This window comes from Cydia strobilella, chromosome 9, assembly GCF_947568885.1.
Source record: "Cydia strobilella chromosome 9, ilCydStro3.1, whole genome shotgun sequence".
Taxonomy (NCBI): Eukaryota; Metazoa; Arthropoda; class Insecta; order Lepidoptera; family Tortricidae; genus Cydia; species Cydia strobilella.
In genome coordinates, this window is record NC_086049.1 from 19373676 (window position 1) to 19398339 (window position 24664).

The window sequence follows — 24664 nt, forward strand, 5'->3', positions numbered from 1 at the left end:
AAACTCACCCTTTTCTTTTGGGTGCAGTGCTAGTACTAGTGTAAGACAAAGATAGTATGATTATCTCTATCTATGTTTGAAAAGACAGTCCCTTGACAAACTTTATATAATACTCAGTTAAATATAGTTTGTCAAACCTCAACTAAAATTGACAGTAAATAAGAACAAAAAAAACTATACTCATCCTTTTCTTTTAGGTGCTAGTACTAGTGTAAGACAAAGATAGTATGATTCTCTGTGTCTATATTTGAAATGAGAAAGTCCTTTGACAAACTTTACCAGCCATTTATTAAATTAAATATATCACGCGTTTTTATCGGGAGCTCAAACAATCTGCCATTTTGACATTGACAGTTGTGTATTGTATGTAGACTATGCAGTTGCATTGCAGCGCGAGATTTGCCGCCGTTTCTCTCATATTATTGTGATATTTTCTATTTTGGCGCCTTAGATGCAATCTATTGTGACCTTTGCTTCGTGAGTTTCGTGACACGTAGCACATACTCAAATACCACAGGTTACATAGTTGAATATATCTGTTATCCAAGTTCAAAAAAGCCGACTTTACAACTAATTCAAAACATAATGTCTCAAATGAAATCAGTGGGCTCCGCTGCTCGTTTGGCGGGCTCTCGGCCCTTCAGAGTGTCCATCGAAGGCAACATTGGCTCGGGGAAGTCGACTTGTATTAAGTTCTTCCAGAAATATAGCAACGTTGAGGCACATCCGGTGAGATACTTAAGTAATTTTCATAAGCATTAAGATCATATTTCTCTGCGACATGAGAGGTCTCATCTGTACAGATCTACAACACAAATGGTCTATTATAAATACTAAGTAAAAAAATAAAATTAAGACTACTTATAAAATAAAACGATTAAAACTAAACCTACCTAAAAAAAAAAAAAAATCCCTATAACAAACCCTGACCTCTTGGCAAAGTGCCCATCACGCAGGCAGCATTCCCGCGCTGTATCGCGATAGCAAGCCTTTGCGCGAGAAAGCTGCCCGCGCGAGGGTCCCCCGTTGCCTCCCTCAACCGCTTTCCGAGCTCCTTGTGGAGCCCGCGTGCACCCCTGCCCCATGGACCGAGAGTCTCGACACCAAAAGCTACGAATTCGTAGTTGGCGCCGAGACAGCCATATTTATTTGCTTTAAAGCGCTCTCGGGCGTCGGCCGCCGCCGCGGCATTTCTGCTGGTTGATGAAATGTAGGACGCTGCCAGCGTATCGGCGCAGGCAGCGTCCCACACCAGTGCACGGCCCATCCTCCATGGGATCAACGACATCCCGTCGGGGCGCTTGCCATCGTCCCGCGCGATCTGGGGCTCCAGAGCAGCGGGGACGCCGGCGCTGACGAGCGCCCTTCTTATGATGTCGTTGAGTGCCGCATGACGAGATAGGCGGCCGGCGCCCGAAGAGCAGGCAAGTCCATGGTGGCCTAGGCGATCAACGTTAGCCCCACAAGAGACGCAGCTGTGGTCCACACAAACATCAGCCCCAACTCGGAGACCGATGGCTATTCGGAGGGTCCCTGGATCGATGAATGTACCCGTGTTAATAACTTGCTTTAATACCTCAGATTACTGAATGAACGGGCTTAGAATACCATCTTCAGTGAAAAATAGAAGCCTGCCTTCTCTGCAGGTTCACCCCTCATTTTGAGAAAAAGTTATCATTTATCATTTATTTATTGTATTGTCATGTACATAATAGGTGTTACATAATATAAAATCAGATCATGACACCCTGTAAGGGCACACAATAGTAATATTATTCTAGGCTAATTACATTTACTTATTAGTAATCAATTTAAGTTAAAATAAAATAAATGACCGCAAATCTTAAAACTAAATCTAAGAATATATCGTCAAAAATAATTATATTGGTAAATGATTAATTGAATTGATTTGTCAGTTTATTATTAATAGTTATTATTTCAATTTATTGATGTCGTATAATAATAAGTAGGCTAATGGTAGAAAAAAAATGTCAAATTGCAATGTAAAATCCTAATTTCATCAGTGTCTTATTCATAACATTACTACATACTTGGCTAAAATAATAATATAATGTATTACTGGAATTTATTATGCGCATTACATTGCTGTGAATAGTGTGAATAGAGGCAGACCGACGATTTTTATTTGTTATGTTTCTTCGATATCATCAATAAATTCTTGAAGGCTATAGTAGTTTTTATTTATTAGAAATTGTTTGAGTTTATCTATGAATTTTTTTCCAGATGTTTCGTTCTTTATTTTATCTGAGAGCTTGTTATAGATCTTAATAGCCATCATGTTTGGGCTTGCTTGGTACAATTTTAAATTAATTTTTGTTGTAATTGCCAAATTATTTTTGTATCTCGCGGGGTATCGTCGTGGTTGTTCATAGACTTTTGTGAATAAGTGGGGATATTTCCGAACGAATTTGCATATTTCGAGAATATAGATTGATGTTAAGGTCAGTAGTTTGTGGTTTACAAAGAGCGGCTTACAACTCTCTGGGCTTTTGATGTTGCCTAGAATACGTACGCATTTTTTTTGAAGGATGAATAAATCTTCAATATTTGTAGCATCACCCCAATGTATAATACCGTATTTTAACCACGAGAAGGCATATGCGTAATAAGCATTGAGAGCTGTTCTTAGGTCGGTGCATTTCTTTAATTCTCTTAAGGCGTATATGAATTTTGACAGTGTTTTTAATTTTTGTCACATGTGCCTTCCAATTCAGATGCGAGTCGATGTCTAGTCCGAGGAGCGTGAAAGTATCGACACACTCGATTTGGGTTCCCATAAATGAATATTCTATTTTCAAGGGGTCTTTTTGTCGGGGCCTAAATTGCATTATCTTTGTTTTTGTGAAGTTTATTTCTAGATTGTGTTGTTTTAGCCACTGTGTGAGTTTTGTGAGTATGTTATTTAGGTCAGTGCATAGGTTTTCATTGTCATTACAAGAAGTAATAATAGAGATGTCATCTGCAAACATTACACACGTTTCATTTAGGATTTTAGGCAGGTCATTGATGTATATCAAGAATAATAGACACGAGAGGGCGCCACCTTGTGGTATTGAGCTTATCATTGGCAGTGAGTCGGATTTAATTTTATGAATATTTCCGGATATTTTGTCCATATGTTGAATTTCGACGTATTGTACGCGGTTTTGCAGATACGATGAGAACCATTTGTGTGCCTCGCCTCTGACACCTATTCCATATAATTTGTCCAAGAGTATGTGATATTGTACCCTATCGTAGGCTTTGGACATATCGAGTAGAATACCTATTGCGTATTTTTTATTGTTTAGTATGTTTGATATTTCCTGCATGTATTTGTATGTAGCTAAGATGGTGGATCTATTTTTTCTGAAGCCATTTTGGGATTCGTGAAAAATGTTATATTTCTCGCAAAATGAGTATAATCGATCACACATTGCCATGTCAAATATTTTTGCTGATGTTGGTAGGAGTGAAATAGGGCGGTAGTTATTTGTCTCCGTTTTGTCACCCTTTTTAAAGATGGGTTTGATAATTGACGTTTTTAAAATATCTGGGTAGGTTCCTTCCGAAAAAGATTGGTTAATAAGAATGTAGTATGGTATTGTTAGCTCATTAGCACATTTCCTAATAAGTGCAGGCGGTAACTCGTCGTTGCCGTAACTATATTTATTTTTTAAAGATTTTATTATTTTGTTTACCTCTCTCGGTTCAGCTGGTCTTAGAAAGAATGAGTTGGCCACCGGGTCAAGAACAGGTAATCCGCGCGGGGGGACTCCCCCGGCGGGGGCGCCGACCGATGCAAAAAATGCATTGAAGTGGTTTGCTACCTGATAAGAGTCCGTCGTCGTAAGATTATTGTGGATCGTTAGCTCAATATTATGTTTGGTCGGTTTATTGTTTTTATTAGTGCGTTCTTTTATAACATTCCACATACATTTTGTTACATTTTCTGCTTTATTTATATCCCTTATGTAAGCATGTTTTTTTGATTGCCTTATGATACGTTTTAAAACTTTATTGTATATTTGGTAATGTTTAATTAGAATAGGATCTTTTGAGTATCTAACTAGTATTTGTAATAGCCTTTTATTTTTGCACGAGGTTTTAATGCCCTTTGTAAGCCATTTTTTCCTAACTTTAGTTTTAATTCGAATTTCTGTAACTGGTATGCAAGTATCGAGAATGTTTCTTAAAGTGGTGTCGAATATTTTGTAGTTTAATTGTATGTTTTTGTTTTCTTTGAGGAGAGTTGTCCATTCTATATTTTGTAACTGTAGTTTGAATTAGATTAAATTAGATTTAGCAGTACCTAAGGGTCTTAAAGTTAATGTCAACTGCACCTTTGACTTTGGGTACCCACAAAACACTGGTTTGAAAACTAACACTTATTTGGTCTGCAGGAACCCTTGGATGAATGGAGGAATGTTGGTGGGCATAACCTTTTGGGACTTCTGTATGGGAATGTGCACAAATGGACCTTCCCATTCCAACACTATGTGCACTTGAGCCGTCTCAAGATACAGATCAGCCCACCCTCTCACCCCGGGATCACTGTCAAGATGTTTGAGAGGTAAAAAAGTTATGCACTTTTTCTTGCAATGATGTTATTATTTGGAATTTATTTTCGATGATCACAATATAGATTCTTATAAATTGTCATGAATGTAATTTGTACTGCAATTGTATGCCTAAGATGCTTATTTTATTGTTTTCTTCAAAGTATAAAAAAAAGTAACAAAAATGCAAAAAAAATTTTTTTGCCTGTCATTTTTCTAAGTCCTAACATCGGGCCCCTTTTGCTATACTCCACAGAAAACCGTGGTCTGTGCTATACTCTGACCCAGTTTCAAGCAAGACCATCATTTTGAGACTTCTGGCCTAATGGATTTAAGTAATTTTATTAAGCTTTTAGGATTGATCAATATAATACTTCTTGTTTCTGCTGTTCCTGCATCATACATATTGTTAATCATTACTGGAATTAAACCGGCTCATTGAATAATAAAAAATAAGAATAATTTTGATTAATTTTATTTCTATGCTTTATATATATGTTTTACATTAGGTATATTACTTGATGCAGGTCAGTACAGAACAGCCGGCACTGCTTCGTAGAGAACGCAAAAAAACAGAATTACCTGGAAGACGCGGAGTACCAAGTCCTGATGACCTGGTTTGATTACACAGAGAAGAATCTCGACATCAGCCTGGACCTTATAGGTGAGTTTATATTACTCGTTGTATGTAGGTCAGTACAGGACTGCTGGCACTGCTTCGTAGACCAAGAACCAGAATTAGAGCCCGGACCTCATGAGGAGTGTACAGGTTTTCAAAGAGTAGATAACGCGCATGTAACACTCCTGGAATTGCAGGAGTCCATAGGCTACAGTGACCGTTTACCATCAGGTGGACCGTATGCTTGTTTGCCACCGACGCGGTATTGGAAAAATAAAAGACTCACTAATCAGAATTGTGAGAAAAAGTAGTAAAATTTTTGCAAATAACAAAACCCAAAAACCTGTGTTTTTGAAATGGGGCGCTTGGAAATTGTTTTGATAGCATTTTATTAGTACCAAAACGTATAATTTCAGTGTACCTGCGCACGACGCCGCAAGTAGTATACGAGCGCATGCTGAAGCGCGCGCGCGCAGAGGAGGCCCAAGTACCCCTCGAATACTTACAAGAGGTAACTAAATACAATGTACAGTCAACCTAGAAATAGAAATAGAAATAGAAATAATTTTATTTGCAGAAAAAGGGTACAATAATTGTCTTAGGTTAAATGTACATTACATACAATCGTTTCAGCTTCTTCAGCTGTTTAAACAGCATGCAAATTTACACATCGTTAATAATGAATTAAACCATGCAAATAAAAAACTATAAGGTACAGAAATTTTTCAAGCGTACATTATTTTAATTTAACTTTAAAGATAATACATTAGGCTAAAAATATAAAGAACGAACAACAGTAAATTAAACATTATGTACAATTAGTGAAATCATCATTTTACTCTTTATAGGCAATATAATCACTAATGTTGTAGAAGCAGTGATCAAGAAGCCATTTCCTTAAGAGTTGTGTTAAACTTATTGCCTTCAAGTGATTTTATTTGAACAGGGAAATTATTATAGATTTTTATACTCATGTTATAAGCACTTTTTCTGTATATATCTGTCATACATCGTGGCTGATGTAAGATATCTTTGTATTGTGTTCTTGGGTTAAGTGAACACATGTCTGTACGCTTTTGGAAATATTTTGGGTATTTCTTTGAAAAATTACAGATTTTTAGTATATACATACAAGCTAGAGGTAATACGTTCATCTGTTTAAAAAGTGGTTTGCAACTAGTCCGTATATGAGCATTTGCTATAGCACGCACGCATTTCTTTTGGAGTTTGAATACCCTTTCGACATCAACAGAGTTACCCCATAGAATAAGGCCGTAATTAAGTATGGATGAGACGTAGCCAGCCTATAATTTGTATATCGAAATGTCAATCACAATAAAAAAAAATCGCAGAAAAATTAATTTAATATTTTTGGGCAAGTAAACGGAGGAAGATTACGCGCGAGATACTCTCGCGCCGCTTCTGTGCTAGGCCTCCTGGCATAGATCTGTCTCAGGAGCTTACATTCAAAGCTTATATAGAACTGATTATTTGTAGCGCCTTTATCAGATTAGATGAATATAAGCTGACATACTCGTACGTATACCCACAGGTGCACGACTCGTACGAGAGCTGGTTGAGCTCGGGGTGTGTGGGTTGCGAGGTGCTGACGGTGGACGCGGACCGCGACCTCCAGCAGGTCGTGGAGGACCTCGAGCGCTACTCCTACAAGATCACAGGAGGGAACCACACCAACTGACACCGGAAACTTCAGAGTTTCCAGTTCCACCAGAAATGTACGAGGATACGTAGCGACGTGTTTCTTAATAACCAATAGAATCTGTTTTAATAACAAAACTTCCGTGAGGCCCTGACATATTAAATATATTAAACCGGGTCACTCACGTTTGTACAGTCCAGCGGGCGCAGCACGGTCGAATTTTTATCGCTCGTCACCATGCCTGTCACGTTCTAACGAGTATTGCGAAAGTGAAGGGCATAGTGACAGGCGATAAAAATGGAACCATGCTGCGCCCGCCGCTCCTCGTTATGGAGCGAAACGTGTCGAGCGATCATCGACTGTATAAACGTAAGTGACCCGGTTTAATATATTTAATAAACCAATAGAATCATTTAATTTAAGAGCGCGGTTCTAGCGGTTCTTATTCTTAACTACTACGCATCTTATCTTATCTCTCTCTACGTATTCTCGCACATCTGATGAAAACGCAGATGAACAAGAAGTTCTGTGGATGGCGCTTTGCTTGTGGTAGGTAACTTACAGAATTGTCTCATTTTTTATATCTCGTGTAGCGCCATCGTCTGCATTAGCTGTCAAGTTCAAGACACGCATTATTGTTAGAATTTATACCTATAAATGCCAAATAAAAACACCTGTGTGACCTGTGACATACCAATCGACACCAAAATGATCATATGTTCAGAACATTAAAAATACTTATGAAAGGGCCAAAATACCCAGTTCAAATATAATGTTACTGCTTATTTTATTAATTTATAAGAATTTTAATCGATTGACTGAGAATAATATTGCCTTATTGTTGACAAACAACCTTGCAAGCTGTCTTTTTATAATGCTGTTTTAAGTTGCATTTATGCTTATAATAGTAACATTTGAAGATTTTGAGCTTGCAAATGATTGACGCTTGTATTTATAACTAACGAACGATTACCTCAATACGTTTTATGTCAATTAAATTTTATTAAATCAAGTGACAAAATAAATTATTTTCATCAAAATATTTTTTATCCTTATTATATCCTACGTCCGAAGGAAGGTGTATTGTATGAGACACAATACGAAAATACAAGATTTACAAAAATAATTTCAGTAAAAGAACGGTAATAACTGATATATTGATTTATTATCACAAAAGAATAACTTAATATTTCTATATTTAAGAGCTATTTTGCTCTGAGCCCAACTATTTACATGCCATCACAATATTTCATATTAGTACACAGAAAAACTCCTGACTGTCCATCGGTAAACCTTATTACGAAAGGCATAAGGACAGAAATAAATATACCATAGAAGACGCAAATGCATCTACTTCGCGGGTCCGAACCCCGACCGAGCGTCGAGGTTGACCGTCGCTCTTTACAGTCCACGCGCGTCAGTCGTTGCAGCTGGACGTCCGTGAAAACTTAAAAAATGCTTCGTTTCATGATAATGAACTGCAACAGTCCAAAAACTGCGAGCACGCAAAAGCAAGAACTTATTTCCTATCACAGAAATTATATTATGCGTAAATTTTGTATGAAAAAGTTGGCACGCTTGGTTTCAATACAAATCGTGGTATTTGCGTCATCTAGCGTATATATTAAATTTGTCGGCGATCGACATAAGGTTCACAAATGTACAGTTAGCAGGGCGGGCCATGGTACCATCGCTCAATTGTTATAGATCTAGTGATATCTTGACCAATCACAGGTCAGAGGAAATTAAACATTTTTTTAATACGAGAAAGACTGATATCACCACCATATATATTACCGACTGAGCATTAGCGAAGGTCTCCGTTTTAGCTTAGGCAAAAATGCTTTCTTATTTCTGGATATATTATGCTCCTCTACAGGTCGCAATTCTCAACCGATTCACGTGAAATTTTCTGAGCAGGATCGATGATTAAATATATATTTTTTTTGTCGATTGAGTTTTTGAATAATTTATTGAGTTTTAAGTTACGCAAGGTCTACAGCTGACAGAGCCACTAGTGTAGGAACCGTTCCTCCGATAGAACATTAATCTAAATGCCAGGTAATAGGTTCACTCGTCGGAAAGGGAAGAATATCCTCTGAGGATCTCCGAGCTCAGTGCAAAACAGACCATAAAGCTACTAGAGTAAGACTCCGCTGAGGTTAGCGGTAGAGATGGTCGGCGCGGATGTTGGTGGCGATCTCGCTCTCCCAGCGGTCACCGTTGAGCAGCAGCTTCTCCTTGTTGTAGAGCAGCTCCTCGTGCGTCTCCGTCGAGAACTCGAAGTTGGGCCCCTCCACGATGGCGTCCACCGGACACGCCTCCTGCACGGACACAGACAAATAAACAAATGCTCATTATTACTCTCATTAAATGTATATCGGTTATAACAGTTTTGAATGATTCACGGTTAGTTTCACTAGACTTATATTGACCCGGATATAGACCGATGGTAACGTTGAAAGCGAACGCAGCCGACGCGCAAGAATGAGGGTAGACAGAGCGCTGTCTACACAACTTTGACACCCACCCGCTATCTTCAGTCACCCGTGAACATGATACATGTAACTGCGTCGAAATATCGGGAGCTCATAAACAATACAAAAGGTAATCACGGTCTATATCCCGATCAATATAAGTATATCGGTTATATTTCTGTTCCTTATAGGTATTGAGTGTTGAGCGAGCGTCAAGTGCGAGTGTCCGTTTCAGCTTTGACAAAAATGCTCTTGTATGTCTATCTGGCTGTTTTCCTCTACAATACGCATTTCTCAACCGATTTTCGTGAAATTATGTTAGCGTTCGATATTCATTAAGCTCTGTTTTCCTAGGATAACGGTGCCGTCCGTCTCCATACAAAATAACGCTTAGAACGCACTGCGGTTTTTCAAAAGCGGTTCCGCAACCGCAAAAAATGTAACGTACGACATTCTTTATAAGCGCACTCGCTTAAAAGACTGAAACCGCAACAAATTAAACTGAAACTACAAGAAAATAATTACAGTGCGTTCTCAGCCTAATAAGGCTAAATATGGATGAGTAGTATTTTGTATGAAGACGGCCGCTATATGGCGGCCCCGCTATCCTAGGAAACCAGAGCTTTTTTTTTATTATCATTAAAGCTTCATTTGTTCTACAGTTTGTTTATTATTATTTTTGTTTTTTCTTTAACTTTGTTTTGGGGCTAACTGCAGATCCCATCTGCTGGGTGAAAGCCTCCTCACTTTTTCTCCACTCATCCCTGTCTTGGGTTTTTTCGAGTAAGTCTTTTCCAGGAATAGAAACCAGAGCTTTAATTATATGGATTTTTTTTGGTCCATTTAGTTTTCACTTGTTTTTTCAAGACTCGCAGAGACTTGCAGCTCGCAGAGATTAGTAAAATAATTATTAGCTTGTTTAAGTACTAGTTATTTCATGCTATTAACTCTTTTAAGATAAATAATGTCAGGCTGAAACTTGGAACCCCTGATAGTAAGAGAAGATTTATTTTCAGCTGCTTATTAGCTAAAACCGACCCTTGATATGAATCAGTGCCAAGTAAAAAATTCAAAAAATTAAATTAAAGATAGCGAAACGTGGACAATGAGGCAACGTGATAGGAAGAGGCTGGAGGCTTTTGAGATGTGGTGCTGGCGACGAATGGCAAAGATGAGTTAAACTGAAAATAAAACCAACGAAGAGGTTTTATGTATAGTAGGAGAAAAGAGGAGTTTGTTAAGAACTATAGATGATTCGAATTAAACAAATAATTGTAATTGTAATAGAAGAGGAAAGATGCTTGGGCACCTGATACGACACGACGATTTTATCAAAAACATCATAGAAGGGAAAGTTAAAGCAAAGAGGAAGGAGGGAAGACCAAGGAGGGTGTACATGCATCAAATAAAGGAAAAACTCAACGTCGTGTCGTATCAGGCTGTCAAAGAGAAGGCAGAGAACCGCGAAACATGGAAATTGCTCCACCGACAAGAAACTTACTTTTATAGCGGGTGTAGGTATAATAATAACCGGCACTGAAGTTAAACAGTTTATTATACTTAAAGAACACGGTTAATGATACAATACAGTCCACTATACGTTAAAATTACTAAAACTATTACAATTCAAGGCTATGATACTCGTGATCGGTCGTAGGGTCGGATACGCGCACACGTCTATACACCAAGGTACCGGCTACCAAAACTAAACTCGCGCGCAGCGCTGTTGCCTTCCGCGCGATACTCAAACATGGCCGCGCACGCGACTACTATAAATTGACCCGCGGCTTAGTCTGTTAAGAAGCGAGCCGGGGGTCGACCTCGATTGGCTCTCTTGGGAAAACGCCCACTATTAGGCGTACTATCTCTTTCTAACACACGCGTGGGCGTGCTGTCTCTGTCACACGCTATAGACTCCCCCTCGAGTTCATGAAGACGCCCACGTCCATGGACTCGCACAACACTCTGGTCTCGGTTACGTGGACGACCTCTATTTCGTTTAGGCACTACGGGAGAAGGAAGCACATCATCTCTACTATTAAAACGAACGAGCTGAGAGGAGTGATACTTTCCCAGAACCTCACCGGGTGAGTTAGGATCAGCAACCAGGTAAGTTGTCGGACTAACCTTCTTAACAACGAGGTAAGGGCCATCTCTTTTCGGCACAAACTTGGCCGAGACGTTCTTTGATGCATTGCTAAGAACGTGTGACTTGATGAGGACACTGTCCCCGACGTCAAATACATCACCTGGCTGACGAGACTTGTCAGCATGTTCCTTACGCCTATCCTGCTGAGCTTCTACCCGATCTCGAACTGCCGACAGAGAACTAATAAACGAGCGAAGATATGGCGTAATCTGAGGAACAAAGTTTTCCTTATCAAGGACGGCTCTCAAGTCATAACTAACCTCTATAGGAGACCTCATCTGCCGTGCAAACATGAGGTACGCCGGAGTAGCACCAGTCGCTTGACACACGGCACTATTCATGGCAAACCGGATCACACCCAGCTTCGTTGGCCACGTTGTGTGGTCGTTTCCAACCAGCTGCCCAAGCTGAGTTTTCAAATCGCGATTTTTGCGCTCGGCGGGATTCGCTTCAGGATGGTACAGCGGGAGGAGGCTCTGTTTGACTCCGAGGATGTACATGCATTGTTGCATAACGGCTCCCACAAACTGTACACCATTGTCTGAGACTATCCTGCGAGGGAAACCGTACCTGAGAAAGTACTCTTCTACAAGAGTACGCGCGCAAGCTTCGGACGTAGCTTCTTTCAGCGCATAAAGCTCCACCCACCGTGTGGCGGTATCTTCCACTAAGAAAATCCAACGCTCTCCTTTTCCTCCTTCTGGTAAAGGACCAAACAGGTCGATAGCTATGACCTCGTTGCGTTGACTAAGAACAGGAGTTTGGAGAAGACCAGAGGGCTTCTCATTAGACGCCTTGTATCGCTGACAAGACACACAATTTTTTATGTATTCAGCGATGATACGACGCATACCTGGGAAGAAGAAGCGTTGCGATATCTTGTGAAAGGTCCTCTCAACCCCTTGGTGCCCTGACAACGGAGAATCGTGGCATTCCTTCAAGATGTCAAGATGAAACGAAACAGGAACCACTAGCTGCGGTTCTTCGCTATCAACATCGGGATTGTACCTGTACAAGACGCCTTGCTGCATAAAATATCCTCTTTCAGACCAACGCCTTGCTCCAACAGCAGCATCGTCTGACGTACTTTCTAATTCTACTATTATCTTTTCCACATCCGGGTCATCGAGCTGAGTACGACGCAGGTCTGTAGGACTGCGAGCAGGTAAGTCCACGACGACCGCACATATACCACACTGATCCTTACTTTTCTCTCCACAGGCAGGACGGCTGAGAGTATCGGCGACCACATTCGCTTTCCCTGGAGTGTACTCAAACCGGATGTTGAAGGCCTGTAGTTTTAACGCCCACCGAACTAACCTACCTGAAGGTGACTTTAAGGTAAGAAGCCACTTTAATGGCTGGTGGTCGCTCCCTATAACGACAGGATGCCCTTCAATGTATCCTCTGAACCGCTCTACGGCCCACACGACCGCAAGAGCCTCGCGTTCTGTAGTGCTGTAGTTTCTTTCAGCTGGCGTGAGAAGACGACTGGCGTACTCGATGGGGCGTTCATCTTTACCTTCTCCTTGAAACAAAACGCCACCGAGCGCGTAGTTGCTCGAGTCTGTCCTCAAAATGAACGGTCTCTGATAATCAGCCTGGATAAGGACAGGAGCTGAAGTCAATCGCTTTTTTAACTCCTCAAAAGCTTTTACCTGTTCCGGACCTAGTGATGGGCAGCGGTAACATTCCCGCTACCAGTAAGTTTCCATTTGGGAATGTTACTAGTAAGTTACCAATGTTACCAGTAACATTCCCAAAAGCCGGTAACATACGAAACTGATGATAGTGATGACTTATATGAGATAAAATAAGGTTCAAAACTTATTTTTTTAGTACAACTTACTCAAAAATATGTCCCACAGTTCTTAATTCGCTGACATAAGAGCTATGGGATCAATTTTATAAATTTGGTATACAGATAGTGAGTACCGGGTACCGGGAAAGGACATAGGATACTTTTTATCCTAGAACACTCCTTAAGGGGATGGAAAGGGGAGTTGACATTTGTATGGGGAATCAATAACCGCTGAACCGATTTAGATAAGGTTTGGTATGGAGATAATTTGAGTCCTGGGGAAGGACATAGGATAGATATTCGCGAGCTTGGTTTCCGCAACTCGACGTCTTACTATTGCGCCTATTTTGCGTGAGGGACATAGGATAGGTTTTACCATAAAAATCAACCCTAAAGGGGGTGAAAAGGGGAGTGGAAATTGGTATGGAACCCAATAAAACCGATTTAGATGAAATTTGATATGGAGATAGATAGTCTTAATTCCCGAAGTCATCCTGTTCTCTTCTCCACTCTTCTAACACTCACTCAAAGTGCCGCTGGTAATGTATGATGGAGGCAGCTCAAGACCTGGAACACCTGGAGTGCTCCTGGGTGCAACGGGTCAGGGGTAACTATCGCTCAACGTGCTGCCGGTAGTATACGATGGATAAAGCTCAAGACAATGTGGAGTGCTACTGGGAGCAAAGGGTCAGGGGTAACACTCGCTCAACGTGACGATGGTTGTATATGATGAGGAAAGCTCAAGACCTGGAACACCTGGAGTGCTGCTGGGTGCAACGGATCAGGGGTAATACTCGCTCAACGTACCGCTAGTAGTGTATTATGGGAAAAGCTCAAGATCTGGAACACCTGGAGTGCTGCTGGGTACAAAAGGTCAGGGGTAACACTCGCTCAACGTGTCGTTGGTAGTGTATGATGGAGATAGCTCAAGACCTGGAACACCTGGAGTGCTGCTGGATGTACCTGATGAGGGTAAAATTCCTTTAATCTGAAGTTGGTAGAGTATGCTGTAGGCAGGTTAAGTTCTCCAAGACCTGGAACACCTGGAGGTCTGCCAGATGAAGCAGGCGTCTGACCAGAGCTACCACACGCTTAACGTGCAGTAGATACTGTTTGCTGTAATCAGGTTGAACTTTCCAAGACGTAGAACACCTGGAGGTGACTTCCCATGGGTCACTCGGTGCCTACAAGACTGGTGACCAAGTTTCTGCTGGAGACGCTGCTGATCTCCCACCAGGGGGCTACCACAAGCTGAATGTTCAGCGGGTAAAATTTAGGCAGTAAAAAAGGGTGAAAGTTTGTATGGGGAAACAATAAATCTAGCTGATTGTTTAAAAATAAGCTACCCAAATTACTAATTCCACGCAGACGAAGTCGCGGGCAAAAGCTAGTATTTTGTATGAAACTGTGATCATTATTTATTATCCGTTTACTCTACTACTATTACTCTAATTTCAAATTTGATTAATTAATATAAAATCGAAATGTTACCACGTGAAACGTTATACAAAACTAGCTGTTTTGTATACGATGTTTTTTTGCATTTTACTTAGAATGGAAACCTAAACTTATAAGAAGCAAAATCCGTAATGAGTACATTCAAGCAGCAAGTTTCCCGATGACTTACTCCTCCCGCCCCGTCCATCCCGCCGCGCCGCCCGCACTCGCCTAGGTACAGTAGGTACCGATTGACGACGATCGAGATGGCACCAAATACAAATTTAAAAATCTATTAGGATAACGCGGGTAATCTATTAGGATACCTCAAAAACAAAATTAGAACCCTTATAGGATCACGTGTGGCTGTCTGTCGGTCCGTCTGTTACAACCGATTTGCTCCGAAACTACTGGACCGTTTGGATTGCAATTTGGCACAAATACGAGTACTTTCAAGAATTTTCATGAGCACATTATTCAATTTCAAAATCGATGCGATTTTCGTAATTAACGTCCCAAAAAACCATAAAAACGACACCCATATTGATATTTAGACATTTCAACCCCATTGCACCCCAACAGGGGAGATGGTTTTTCACGTCCGTCACGTTGGATTTTAAAATCGTTCTTGTTTTCCTAATTAGCGACCCGATAAACCATAGGAACAATACCCATGTTGATTTTCAGACTTTGTCACCACATTTCCCCCTATCAGGGGGGAATTTGCAAAAAAAACCTGTAACACGTGTTTATTCATTTATCGTTAGGAATACTCCTGTGAAGTTTCGAATATAATAGTCTAACTAATCTTGTTTCCCCATACAAACTTTGAACCCCCATTTAACCCCCTTGGGGGGTGAATTTTGAAAAATCGTTTCTTAGTGCACCCCTAGACCTTATAAGAAACCTACGTGCCAAATTTGGAATCTCTAGAACCAGCGGTTTGGGTTGTGTGTTGATATGTCAGTCAGGCAGTCAGTCAGTCAATTTCTTCTTTTTTATATTTAGATGTTGATTGGTTTATTCTAATAATTAAACTGATTTATACACATATTTTCTTTTACTTTATACAGTTAGGCATTATTTTAATCATTATTTCCAGATAGTAATGTTCCCAGTAACTTTGGAAAAATACCTGGTAATATTGGGAATGTTACCGGTAACATTGGGAATTTACTCTCTCAGAGATTCCTTGGCTGTTTTATGACTGTAAATAATAGCATTATTATTTACTTAAGTATTTAACACGAAAAAAGCATATACAATTCTAATATTTTTTTCAAAGTTACTCAATGTTACCGATCCGGGTAATGTTACTGGTAGCATTACCGGGAATATTCCCACTTTTGAGTAAGTTACTGGTAACGACCCATCACTATCCGGACCCCACATCCATACCTGGTTCTTTTTTGTCAGGCGGGTCAAAGGCTCGGCAACAGCAGAGAAACTAGGGATAAACTTACGGAACCAAGAGCAGGTCTGCAAAAATGTCCGCAAGTGGCGCAGTGTCGAAGGGGCCTTCATGTCCAAGACAGCACGGACCTTGTCATCATCTGGCGAAATACCATCTTGCGAGATGATATGACCAAGGTATTTTACCTTTTCACGTGCAAAGACACACTTCTCACGATTAGCGCGCAGACCAAACATACGCAACCTTTCAAAGACTGCTCGAAGATCCGCAAGATGCTGGTTGAAACCTTCAGAAATGACCAGCAAGTCATCTTGATACGCGAGCAAAGTCACGTGTTGGAGAGAAGAGCCTGAGCGGAGCCGGTCTATAAGCCGCTGAAAGGTGGACGGCGCGTTTTTCAACCCGAACGGCATACGCTTAAAGCGGTACGTACCAAAAGGAGAGACAAAAGCTGTCTTATCGCGGTCTTCCGGCCTAACAGACACCTGCCAAAATCCACTGCGCATATCGAGCGTACTCATGTAACAGTTCCTCTTCGTTGACTGTACGAGCTCGTCGATCAGAGGCATTGGATAAAAATCCGTTTTGGTAATAGCATTAAGCTTGCGATAGTCCACACAAAAACGTACCTTTCCATTAGCCTTGGGGACCAAAAGGGCTGGGGAGCCCCATGGTGACTCGCACTCCTCTATTATATCGTCCGCCAGCATCTTCTCTATTTCCGCTTGCATCACCTCCTTCTTGGCAGGTGTGACACGATAAGGCGGCACCGCGATAGGCGCATGGTCGCCCGTGACGATCCTGTGCTCAGCAAAAGGAGTTGGCCCTCCCCCTGGCTCAAACAGGTCCTTGTTCTCAGTGAGCAACTGAGCAAGCAACTCGCGTTGTTGTGCGTTGAGCAACGTGGCCTCGTCCTCCCGAAGCACCTCTAAAGCAGCAACACACAGAGCGGGAGGTGACACGCTTTCAAACTGTAACTCATACTTTTGCTTAGTATTTTCAGCGAAATACCAGAGATCATCACGAAAATCAACTATTAAACCGAAATCCTTAAGGAAATCTATTCCTAAGAGAGATTCGTTACCGACGGCATCAGGAAAAACCACAAAACTAGTTTTTCTAGTCTTGTGTTTCAGAGTCACCTCCACCTCCGTGGTTAGTACAGTCATATTCCTACTAACACCGTCTGCCAACCTAACACTCATTGTTGACGACACTAACGGGTGTCCCTTACTTCGCAGGAAAGCGTATAACGTGTGACCGGCGACACTTGCCTTAGCCGCAGGATCAACAAGCGCAGAGCCGCGCGCCCCAAGAATATTTAAAATCATAATAGGGCGGGGAGAAGCCTTGACATTGACCTGACAAACATCAATTTTATCACCACAAACTTGATTTTCATTACAAAATAAAGTTTGACTAACATTATTACAAGACAGACTTTGACTATCGTCATTACAAAACAAACTTTGATTTTCATCATTACAAAATAAAGCCTGTACGTAACTAAAATCACCCACGGCATGCGTAGGGTTACCTCCTCCACAGTGCGCAGGCGAAGGGTTAGCGGGCGGCGCGGCGGCGGTTGTCCCTGGTACGGGCGCATCGCCCGCTCCGCGCGCCGCTGTACCGTCGCCGGCGGCGTAAGTATCGCTCTCTCGCGAACACTCGTGAGCGCGCGCAGGACCTTCGCTGAGCCGTATGGCGGGAATTTCGCCATGCCGTACACGCACCTTCGTGGCGTCGGGCGGCGGTGGTGATGCATGTTGTGACGAGTCGTGTCCGCTCGACCCGCCCTGGCGCGGGTTAGCGGCGTCGTCGACGTGACAGGATACTACGTCGAGCGAATAAAACGACGGCCCCGATTTAGAGTTACAATTAGGACACTTAGACCGAATAACATTAGGGGCACCGCAACCGTAACACTTAACTTGATTAACTTCCTCGACGACTTTATTTTCTACGCACTTATCACTTTTCTCTAACCTTTCACAATTGTCTTTACTGTGCCCGCCGCGACGACAGTAAACGCAATATAAACGACGAGGTTTGACGTCAGCTTGATCGGAAGAACGCGGCGACGACGCACGCGACGTTGAAGCGTTGACTTCATCGGCGGCGCGTTGCGTAGCAACGCCGCTCGCACCGCTGGCGCGCGACCTTGCGCGATTCGGCGAAACGCTCGCTGCCGTAGTACTTTGACGATCGCTCGACTTCTTTGCCGCAACGGGTACATGATTCTCTTTGCGTGAATCTTCAATACTTTGACAATGTTTCAATAATGTATCAAACGTATCTATGTTTTCTCTTTTTAACCTTTTACGTATGCGGCGGTCTAAGAGCCCGAATACCATATCTATTTGGACTCGCTCGCTTAAGTCTTCTGGTGGCAACTTAGCTAACAATGCTCTGGCTTTTGAAACAAATATCTCCGTATTTTGTTCACCTTGAACCAAAGAGAAAAGCTCTGTGTATATTACAAAAGGAGGGCGGCGCTCGCCGAAAGCACTTCGCAGCTTGTCGAGCGCATCTTCCCACGTCCTTACTTGTGATTTTACACCTTGCCACCAAACTCCTGCATCCTTAGTGAGTAGCAGCGACAGACCGCGCACAGCATTTTCGTCCGTAATATGCATGCATGACTTGTAACTTTCAATGTTATCAATGAAACTTTCTAGATGCTCTTCTTTGCTGCCGCTGTAACGAGCCGTACATTGAGCAAAGTTACCATTAACTGAAGCGAATGTAGCAGCCGCAGCGATGGCAGCAGCCGTGGCGTCGGCCTGTGACGGAGTTGAAGACCTCACCTCGCGAAGCAGTTGCTGACAAAACTCGTTTTGAGATTGTTGCAAGGTGGTCAACATCGTCGTCAGGGTTTCCTGGTTCATTGTGATGTTCTCGTTGACTGACTCGGTGCTCCCGTGTAAACCCAACGAGAGTCTACCACCACGACGCCGACTTTTTGGAGGCATTTTCTAGACAAGTCACGGCCGGTAGGTACTCTTGGTGAACGCGCGATCGAACGTTCCAGACCCAAAAACGTTGGGCGGCCAGAATATAGCGGGTGTAGGTATAATAATAACCGGCACTGAAGTTAAACAGTTTATTATACTTAAAGAACACGGTTAATGATACAATACAGTCCACTATACGTTAAAATTACTAAAACTATTACAATTCAAGGCTATGATACTCGTGATCGGTCGTAGGGTCGGATACGCGCACACGTCTATACACCAAGGTACCGGCTACCAAAACTAAACTCGCGCGCAGCGCTGTTGCCTTCCGCGCGATACTCAAACATGGCCGCGCACGCGACTACTATAAATTGACCCGCGGCTTAGTCTGTTAAGAAGCGAGCCGGGGGTCGACCTCGATTGGCTCTCTTGGGAAAACGCCCACTATTAGGCGTACTATCTCTTTCTAACACACGCGTGGGCGTGCTGTCTCTGTCACACGCTATACTTTAAAGTATATGATGATGATGAAATTAAAGATGAGGTTTAAAGTAGATGTGTTACCACTTACCTGGCAGAAGCCACAGTAGATGCACTTGGTCATGTCGATGTCATATCTTGTCGTGCGCCGCGATCCGTCCGCGCGCTCCTCCGCCTCGATGGTGATCGCCTGCACATCAAAGTGTAACTTTCTAATTTAAATTTATTCCTGACACATACATTTTTACATTTTCTTTTAGAATGGGGTTGGACGGTCGAAGTATTTAGCAGATGGCGCCAGCATAGCTTGCCCTGTCAATCTCTAGAATTGTCGTTTTTTTTTTAAGGAATTTTATGCCCCGGATGCCAGCCCTTTAAGCCAAATCTCATAGAAAAAGGGGCAAGCTATGATGGCACCATCTATGCGACGTGTTGACAGTTGCCAACCCCATTATACAAGTATGTATATTTTATTTATTTATGTTTTTACTCTTTTCTGTTTCTTCTTATTTGTCAGTTATTTTAAGTGTATGAAGTAAAATTTAAAGTTAAATTTTGCTATATATTAAAATAACTTACAAGTTATTTTAATATTTAGCAAAATTTTTCTAGAACTGAACAAGGGTGAATATTTTAAGTACTAGCTGCAATGGTTTACTGATGTTTCGGCGAAAATTACTTGACACACTTTCAGTTCCCAAACTATTTCTCCCATATTTTTAGTTGGGCTAAATTTCATTTCGCAAATTAACATAATCCAACCTAACCTAACCTAGTATGCAATATTGCATTTATACTATAAATTAATTAATTGATGCAGCACTCCTCATCAAACAAGGAGCGAATATGCTCAGCTGTTTGCGGACTAACCTGAGCAGGACAGATAGCTTCGCACAGCTTGCAGGCAATGCAGCGCTCTTCGCCGGACGGGTAGCGGCGCAGCGCATGCTCGCCTCTGAACCGGGGGGACAGAGGCCCCTTCTCAAATGGGTAGTTGATGGTTGCTGGTTCCTGGAAGCATTGTTGATGTTTTAAGTTTTTCTCTGTGACTTTTAACATATCATATTTTATTATTATTATGTGTAAATGCACAGGCAGCTTAAAGCTGATACGTGCACATCAATGTCCACTTGTGTTTTGTAGGCTTCGAAAGTGTTCATCGAGTTTGTTTTTAAAAGAGTTTATCGAGGGTATATATATTTCATAATATCATTTGTCATAGAAGCAATACAACATAGAATACCTAAGAATATAGGTAGAGAATATATATATAGGTAGAGAATGCCTTGTAGCATTAAGTCAGCCTTTTGTACATTTGTATTTTTTTGTGCAATAAAGATTAAATAAATAAATATATATATTTTTGGACACTTGTATACAATAGGCCATGTTGCTAATCAGTCAAATAAGCTTCACTTATCATGCACAAATTATACTACAGACTAAACTAATATATGTATAATATAATATACCTTAAATATATGAGCCAAGGTGACTGCGAATCCCCTCGCCAGCTCCGTCCAGAACATGGTCTGTGCAGCTTTGTCGGACAGCACCTTGAACGACATGTCCTGCGGGTCGGGGTTAACGTACATGTAGCCCTTCTCCTGCAGCGGGTACTCGCCCGCCTTGCCCGCCGGCGCGCTGTACGCGCGGCTCAGCGCACCGCAAGCGCGCACTACAACACATACTCACACTTCATACTCTATACTTGGTCTACTTAACAAGGCAAGCAATGAGTTAGTTTTATTACAGAATGGTAGCCAAATAGGAATGATAAGCTCAAAAGCCTAATGCAGGTAGTGTATAATAGATGAAATGACGTCGCAATCTCGGTATATTATTAGAATTTTTCGATAGTAAATACGCAGAAGAGGTTATAAACAACACAGTTGCGTAATCGTTATATTAATGCCAAAATAACGAAAAGGTGCTTTCAGGGAAGAATATAGTGATTAGATATAATCAAGCACTGTTATTACCTCGCGTAGATACCGAAAATATTTTGGCTAAGGACATTTCTTAGCCCTATTTAGAAATTATGAATTTTGACGAGTGAAACTTCAAACTGCTGTCAAAACTCAAAATATAGAGTCCAAAAAACCGATAACGTCAAATTTGATGTGATATCATTTGAGCAACTGTTAAAATCTTCCATTTGAAGTGATCTTTGCGTTGCTTGAGTAAAATCATTTTGTTATCTGTGAGCGGTAGCCCTGAGCCCACGTCAAAACAATACGTGACGTTTACAAATTTTTATGTTCGGTGATATCGCGATAGCTGTTGTTAATCTGCGAAAAATTCGCCACGCAGCATGGGAGATGCATCGGTCGCAGATACCGAATCTAACAAACCTAGTCCTCAAAGCGAGGCGCCGTCCGAGACGGTAAAACTCCGACTATCTAGTGGTTTTGGGTTTTGTAAGAAAAATTCTTATTTCCGTCTTGTTAACAGGACCGGGCTCCTTTCGGCGGGCTGGAATTTCAAGTTTCAGAAGTGGTAGAGAGGTTGGAAGCCGGAGTGAATGCTCACGAGGCCGGCGATGACGAGAGACGGAGGGAGCCGCGCAAAATCAGCGCCGGGTTCTTCGAGCCGGAAGAGACTTCTATGGATGAGATTTTGAAGCTTTTAGAGGAGTTGGTGTTGAAGACGGACCCTAGTTGCGAGAGCGCGGAGCCGCCGCTGCTGCCGACGGACGCTGTGACGCGGGCGGCGATCCTGTCGCACAGCATCTCGGCGCTGTTCGGGCGGCTGGAGCGCGGGCACGCCGCAAGGCTCGGAGCGCACATCGCCAGCGAAACGTCGCGGTGGATGGCGCACATGTTCAGGTATATCAATAAATATCATGAGACAACTCATACAAATCTCAACCGTGGTAAACTCAATAAGGTTTGTGTTGTGTTATTGTGTTTAGTACCTACAACTAAGCTACAACTAAATGACAGTAACTAGTCTTCAACAGAGGAGTGTTCAGGTTTTTTAAGGGTCGGCAACACACATGTAACACTCCTGGAGTTGCCCTGGAGGAGGTTCCTTGTGAGCATCTTGAATAATTCATAGAAATGTATAAAAAGGTACTTAAAATACATAAAAACAAATAAACCTTAAACTCAAACTAAAACATTTATGAAGCAAATAGGCCAAGGCCAATGTCAAGATGCAATTTACATAATAAATCATCAACAATTAAGTACAATGTACAATTGCAAATATTAATTCAAAAATAACATAATTACTTAGAGATGTATAAAGTGTCTAAATGTTCAATTACATAATAAAAAACTATAGTTTAAAAAACAAACAAACAAACATTAAAACATAAATGTTACTACTGTTACCAAATTATCCTCAGACATGTATAGCGTCTCCAAGGGTTGCAGTATTCAATATTGAAAGATAAAAGAAAAGAAACAAACACTTTCTACTGCTCTTACTGGGATTCAATGTTCTAAAATCACCCACACATTCCACTCCCAGTCAAAAAACTAATAAACCCCGGCCTCAATCAATAAAACCAAATATTAATACAGAACTATCAAACAAACAAACCAAAACAACATTCCCCAAGCCGGCTGGTCCCCGAGGGGAAAATGACCAATACCCCCTAACCCTGTGTTACGTACGTGTGCTGGCTTGCTAGCTAGAACCGAACTGGGGGTACCCGCAGATCTTCCTATGTACCCACATGTCAATATATAACATGCCTTTCCCTCTGGATAGATGACACTTCACTACATTTTGAATTCAATATCTATAGTCAGTTTTTCACTACACTGTTTATGCACTTAAACTATATTGTTCACTTATACCCTAACATGCTTTCATAGTCTTTTGTTATTATTGAGTAACTATCTAACTAATGGCTATCTGCACTATAATGTTCCTCATCTCCACTACCAGACTCAATGTCTGTACTATCATATTCTTGGAGAGCTATCTTTTTCAAGGATGGTCTGTTGGACGGTGGGCTTTCACTCGACCGGGGTCGCTTGTTACTGTTAAGTTCATTTCTAGGCACTGTATCATCCGAATCCAGTACTACACACTCTTCTGGACCTTTAACACCAATCATTTCTGCCCACTGACTCGGTGGAGGGATTCTTATAGTGCCAAAACCCTTATCTTCTCTTTCTTCTTCCCCTTGTTGAACTTCTTTACTATTACTTGATGGTCTTGCCTTGATTTCAGCTTGTTTTTCTTCTTCTGTGTCACTTCTAGTAAAACCAAGCATCTGGTTGACATGTCTAATGAATAATTTATTTCCTTGTTTAATTTTATATCTTAACACTCCAATCCTTTTGGCTATTGTTCCTTCCAACCATCTAGGCCCAGTTCTATAGTTCCTGAAACAGACTGTCTCTCCCACTCTAAATTCTCTCACACGTTTTGTTTCATTTTCCTGGATATCTTCTGTCTCCTTTTCTTGAATCGAAAGGGGGTGAAGCCTATCAAATTTAGATATGGAGGTACCAGTATATGTCTAATACCATTCTGTTTAAAATATTGACATATCTGTTCTGACGCAAACGCTTTCCCGTTGTCACTCACTATGGTGTCTGGCAGCCCTTGTTCAGCAAATATCTCATCTAGCTTATTAATTACCATACTTGAACTTTGCTCACTAACAATTTTTACCTCCGGCCATTTTGAGTATGAGTCAATTAATATTAAGAAAATTTTGCCCATGAAAGGCCCTGCAAAATCAATATGCAGCCTAGACCAAGCCTTTGGTGGAGTAATCCATCTGTGAGTCACTTTGGCTGGCATATTCCTTACTTCCTTACAGGTTTGGCAATTATGTATCAAGCTCTCTATATCTCTGTCGAGACCAGGCCACCAGAAATAACTCCTTGCTATTGCTTTAGTGATAACTATACCATCATGATTGCTGTGGAGCTCTTTAAGAACGCTTTCACGTAGCTTCAGAGGCACAATTACTCTACCTCCCCACAATATACAGTCATTGTATTCTGTTAATTCATCCCTTCTTACATAATAATCTCTATATTTCTCTTCTACTTTGCTTGGCCAACCATTCCTAATCCAGAACATCACCTTTGTTAATATACCATCAGTTCTACTCAATTTAGCCACATCCTTAGCCGTCATCT

General features: G+C 41.5%; 3 protein-coding genes across 3 annotated transcripts in view; 2 read left to right on the plus strand and 1 right to left on the minus strand.

Moving 5' to 3' along the window:
* The first annotated feature begins 377 nt into the window (after positions 1 to 377).
* On the plus strand, positions 378 to 7485 carry LOC134744489 (deoxynucleoside kinase-like). Its single transcript, XM_063678317.1, has 5 exons — positions 378 to 729; positions 4404 to 4573; positions 5087 to 5223; positions 5595 to 5689; positions 6731 to 7485. The coding sequence occupies exons 1-5, from the start codon at positions 586 to 588 to the stop codon at positions 6875 to 6877; spliced, it is 693 nt and encodes a 230-aa protein (XP_063534387.1). The 5' UTR covers positions 378 to 585; the 3' UTR covers positions 6878 to 7485.
* A 499-nt stretch (positions 7486 to 7984) lies between these two features.
* On the minus strand, positions 7985 to 21693 carry LOC134744490 (NADH-ubiquinone oxidoreductase subunit 8-like). The gene is made up of 5 exons (XM_063678320.1): positions 21536 to 21693; positions 21026 to 21231; positions 20424 to 20564; positions 19645 to 19743; positions 7985 to 9162 (listed from the first exon to the last, which is right to left on the minus strand). The coding sequence occupies exons 1-5, from the start codon at positions 21570 to 21572 to the stop codon at positions 9001 to 9003; spliced, it is 645 nt and encodes a 214-aa protein (XP_063534390.1). The 5' UTR covers positions 21573 to 21693; the 3' UTR covers positions 7985 to 9000.
* Positions 21694 to 21778: 85 nt separating this feature from the next.
* LOC134744491 (pyridoxal-dependent decarboxylase domain-containing protein 1) overlaps positions 21779 to 24664 on the plus strand; it is a 31939-nt gene continuing 29053 nt past the window's right edge. Inside the window, exons 1-2 of the mRNA XM_063678321.1 lie at positions 21779 to 21939; positions 22008 to 22381. Coding sequence (XP_063534391.1) covers positions 21868 to 21939; positions 22008 to 22381 — 446 coding nt within the window. The 5' untranslated portion in view covers positions 21779 to 21867. The remainder of the gene's footprint in view (positions 21940 to 22007; positions 22382 to 24664) is intronic.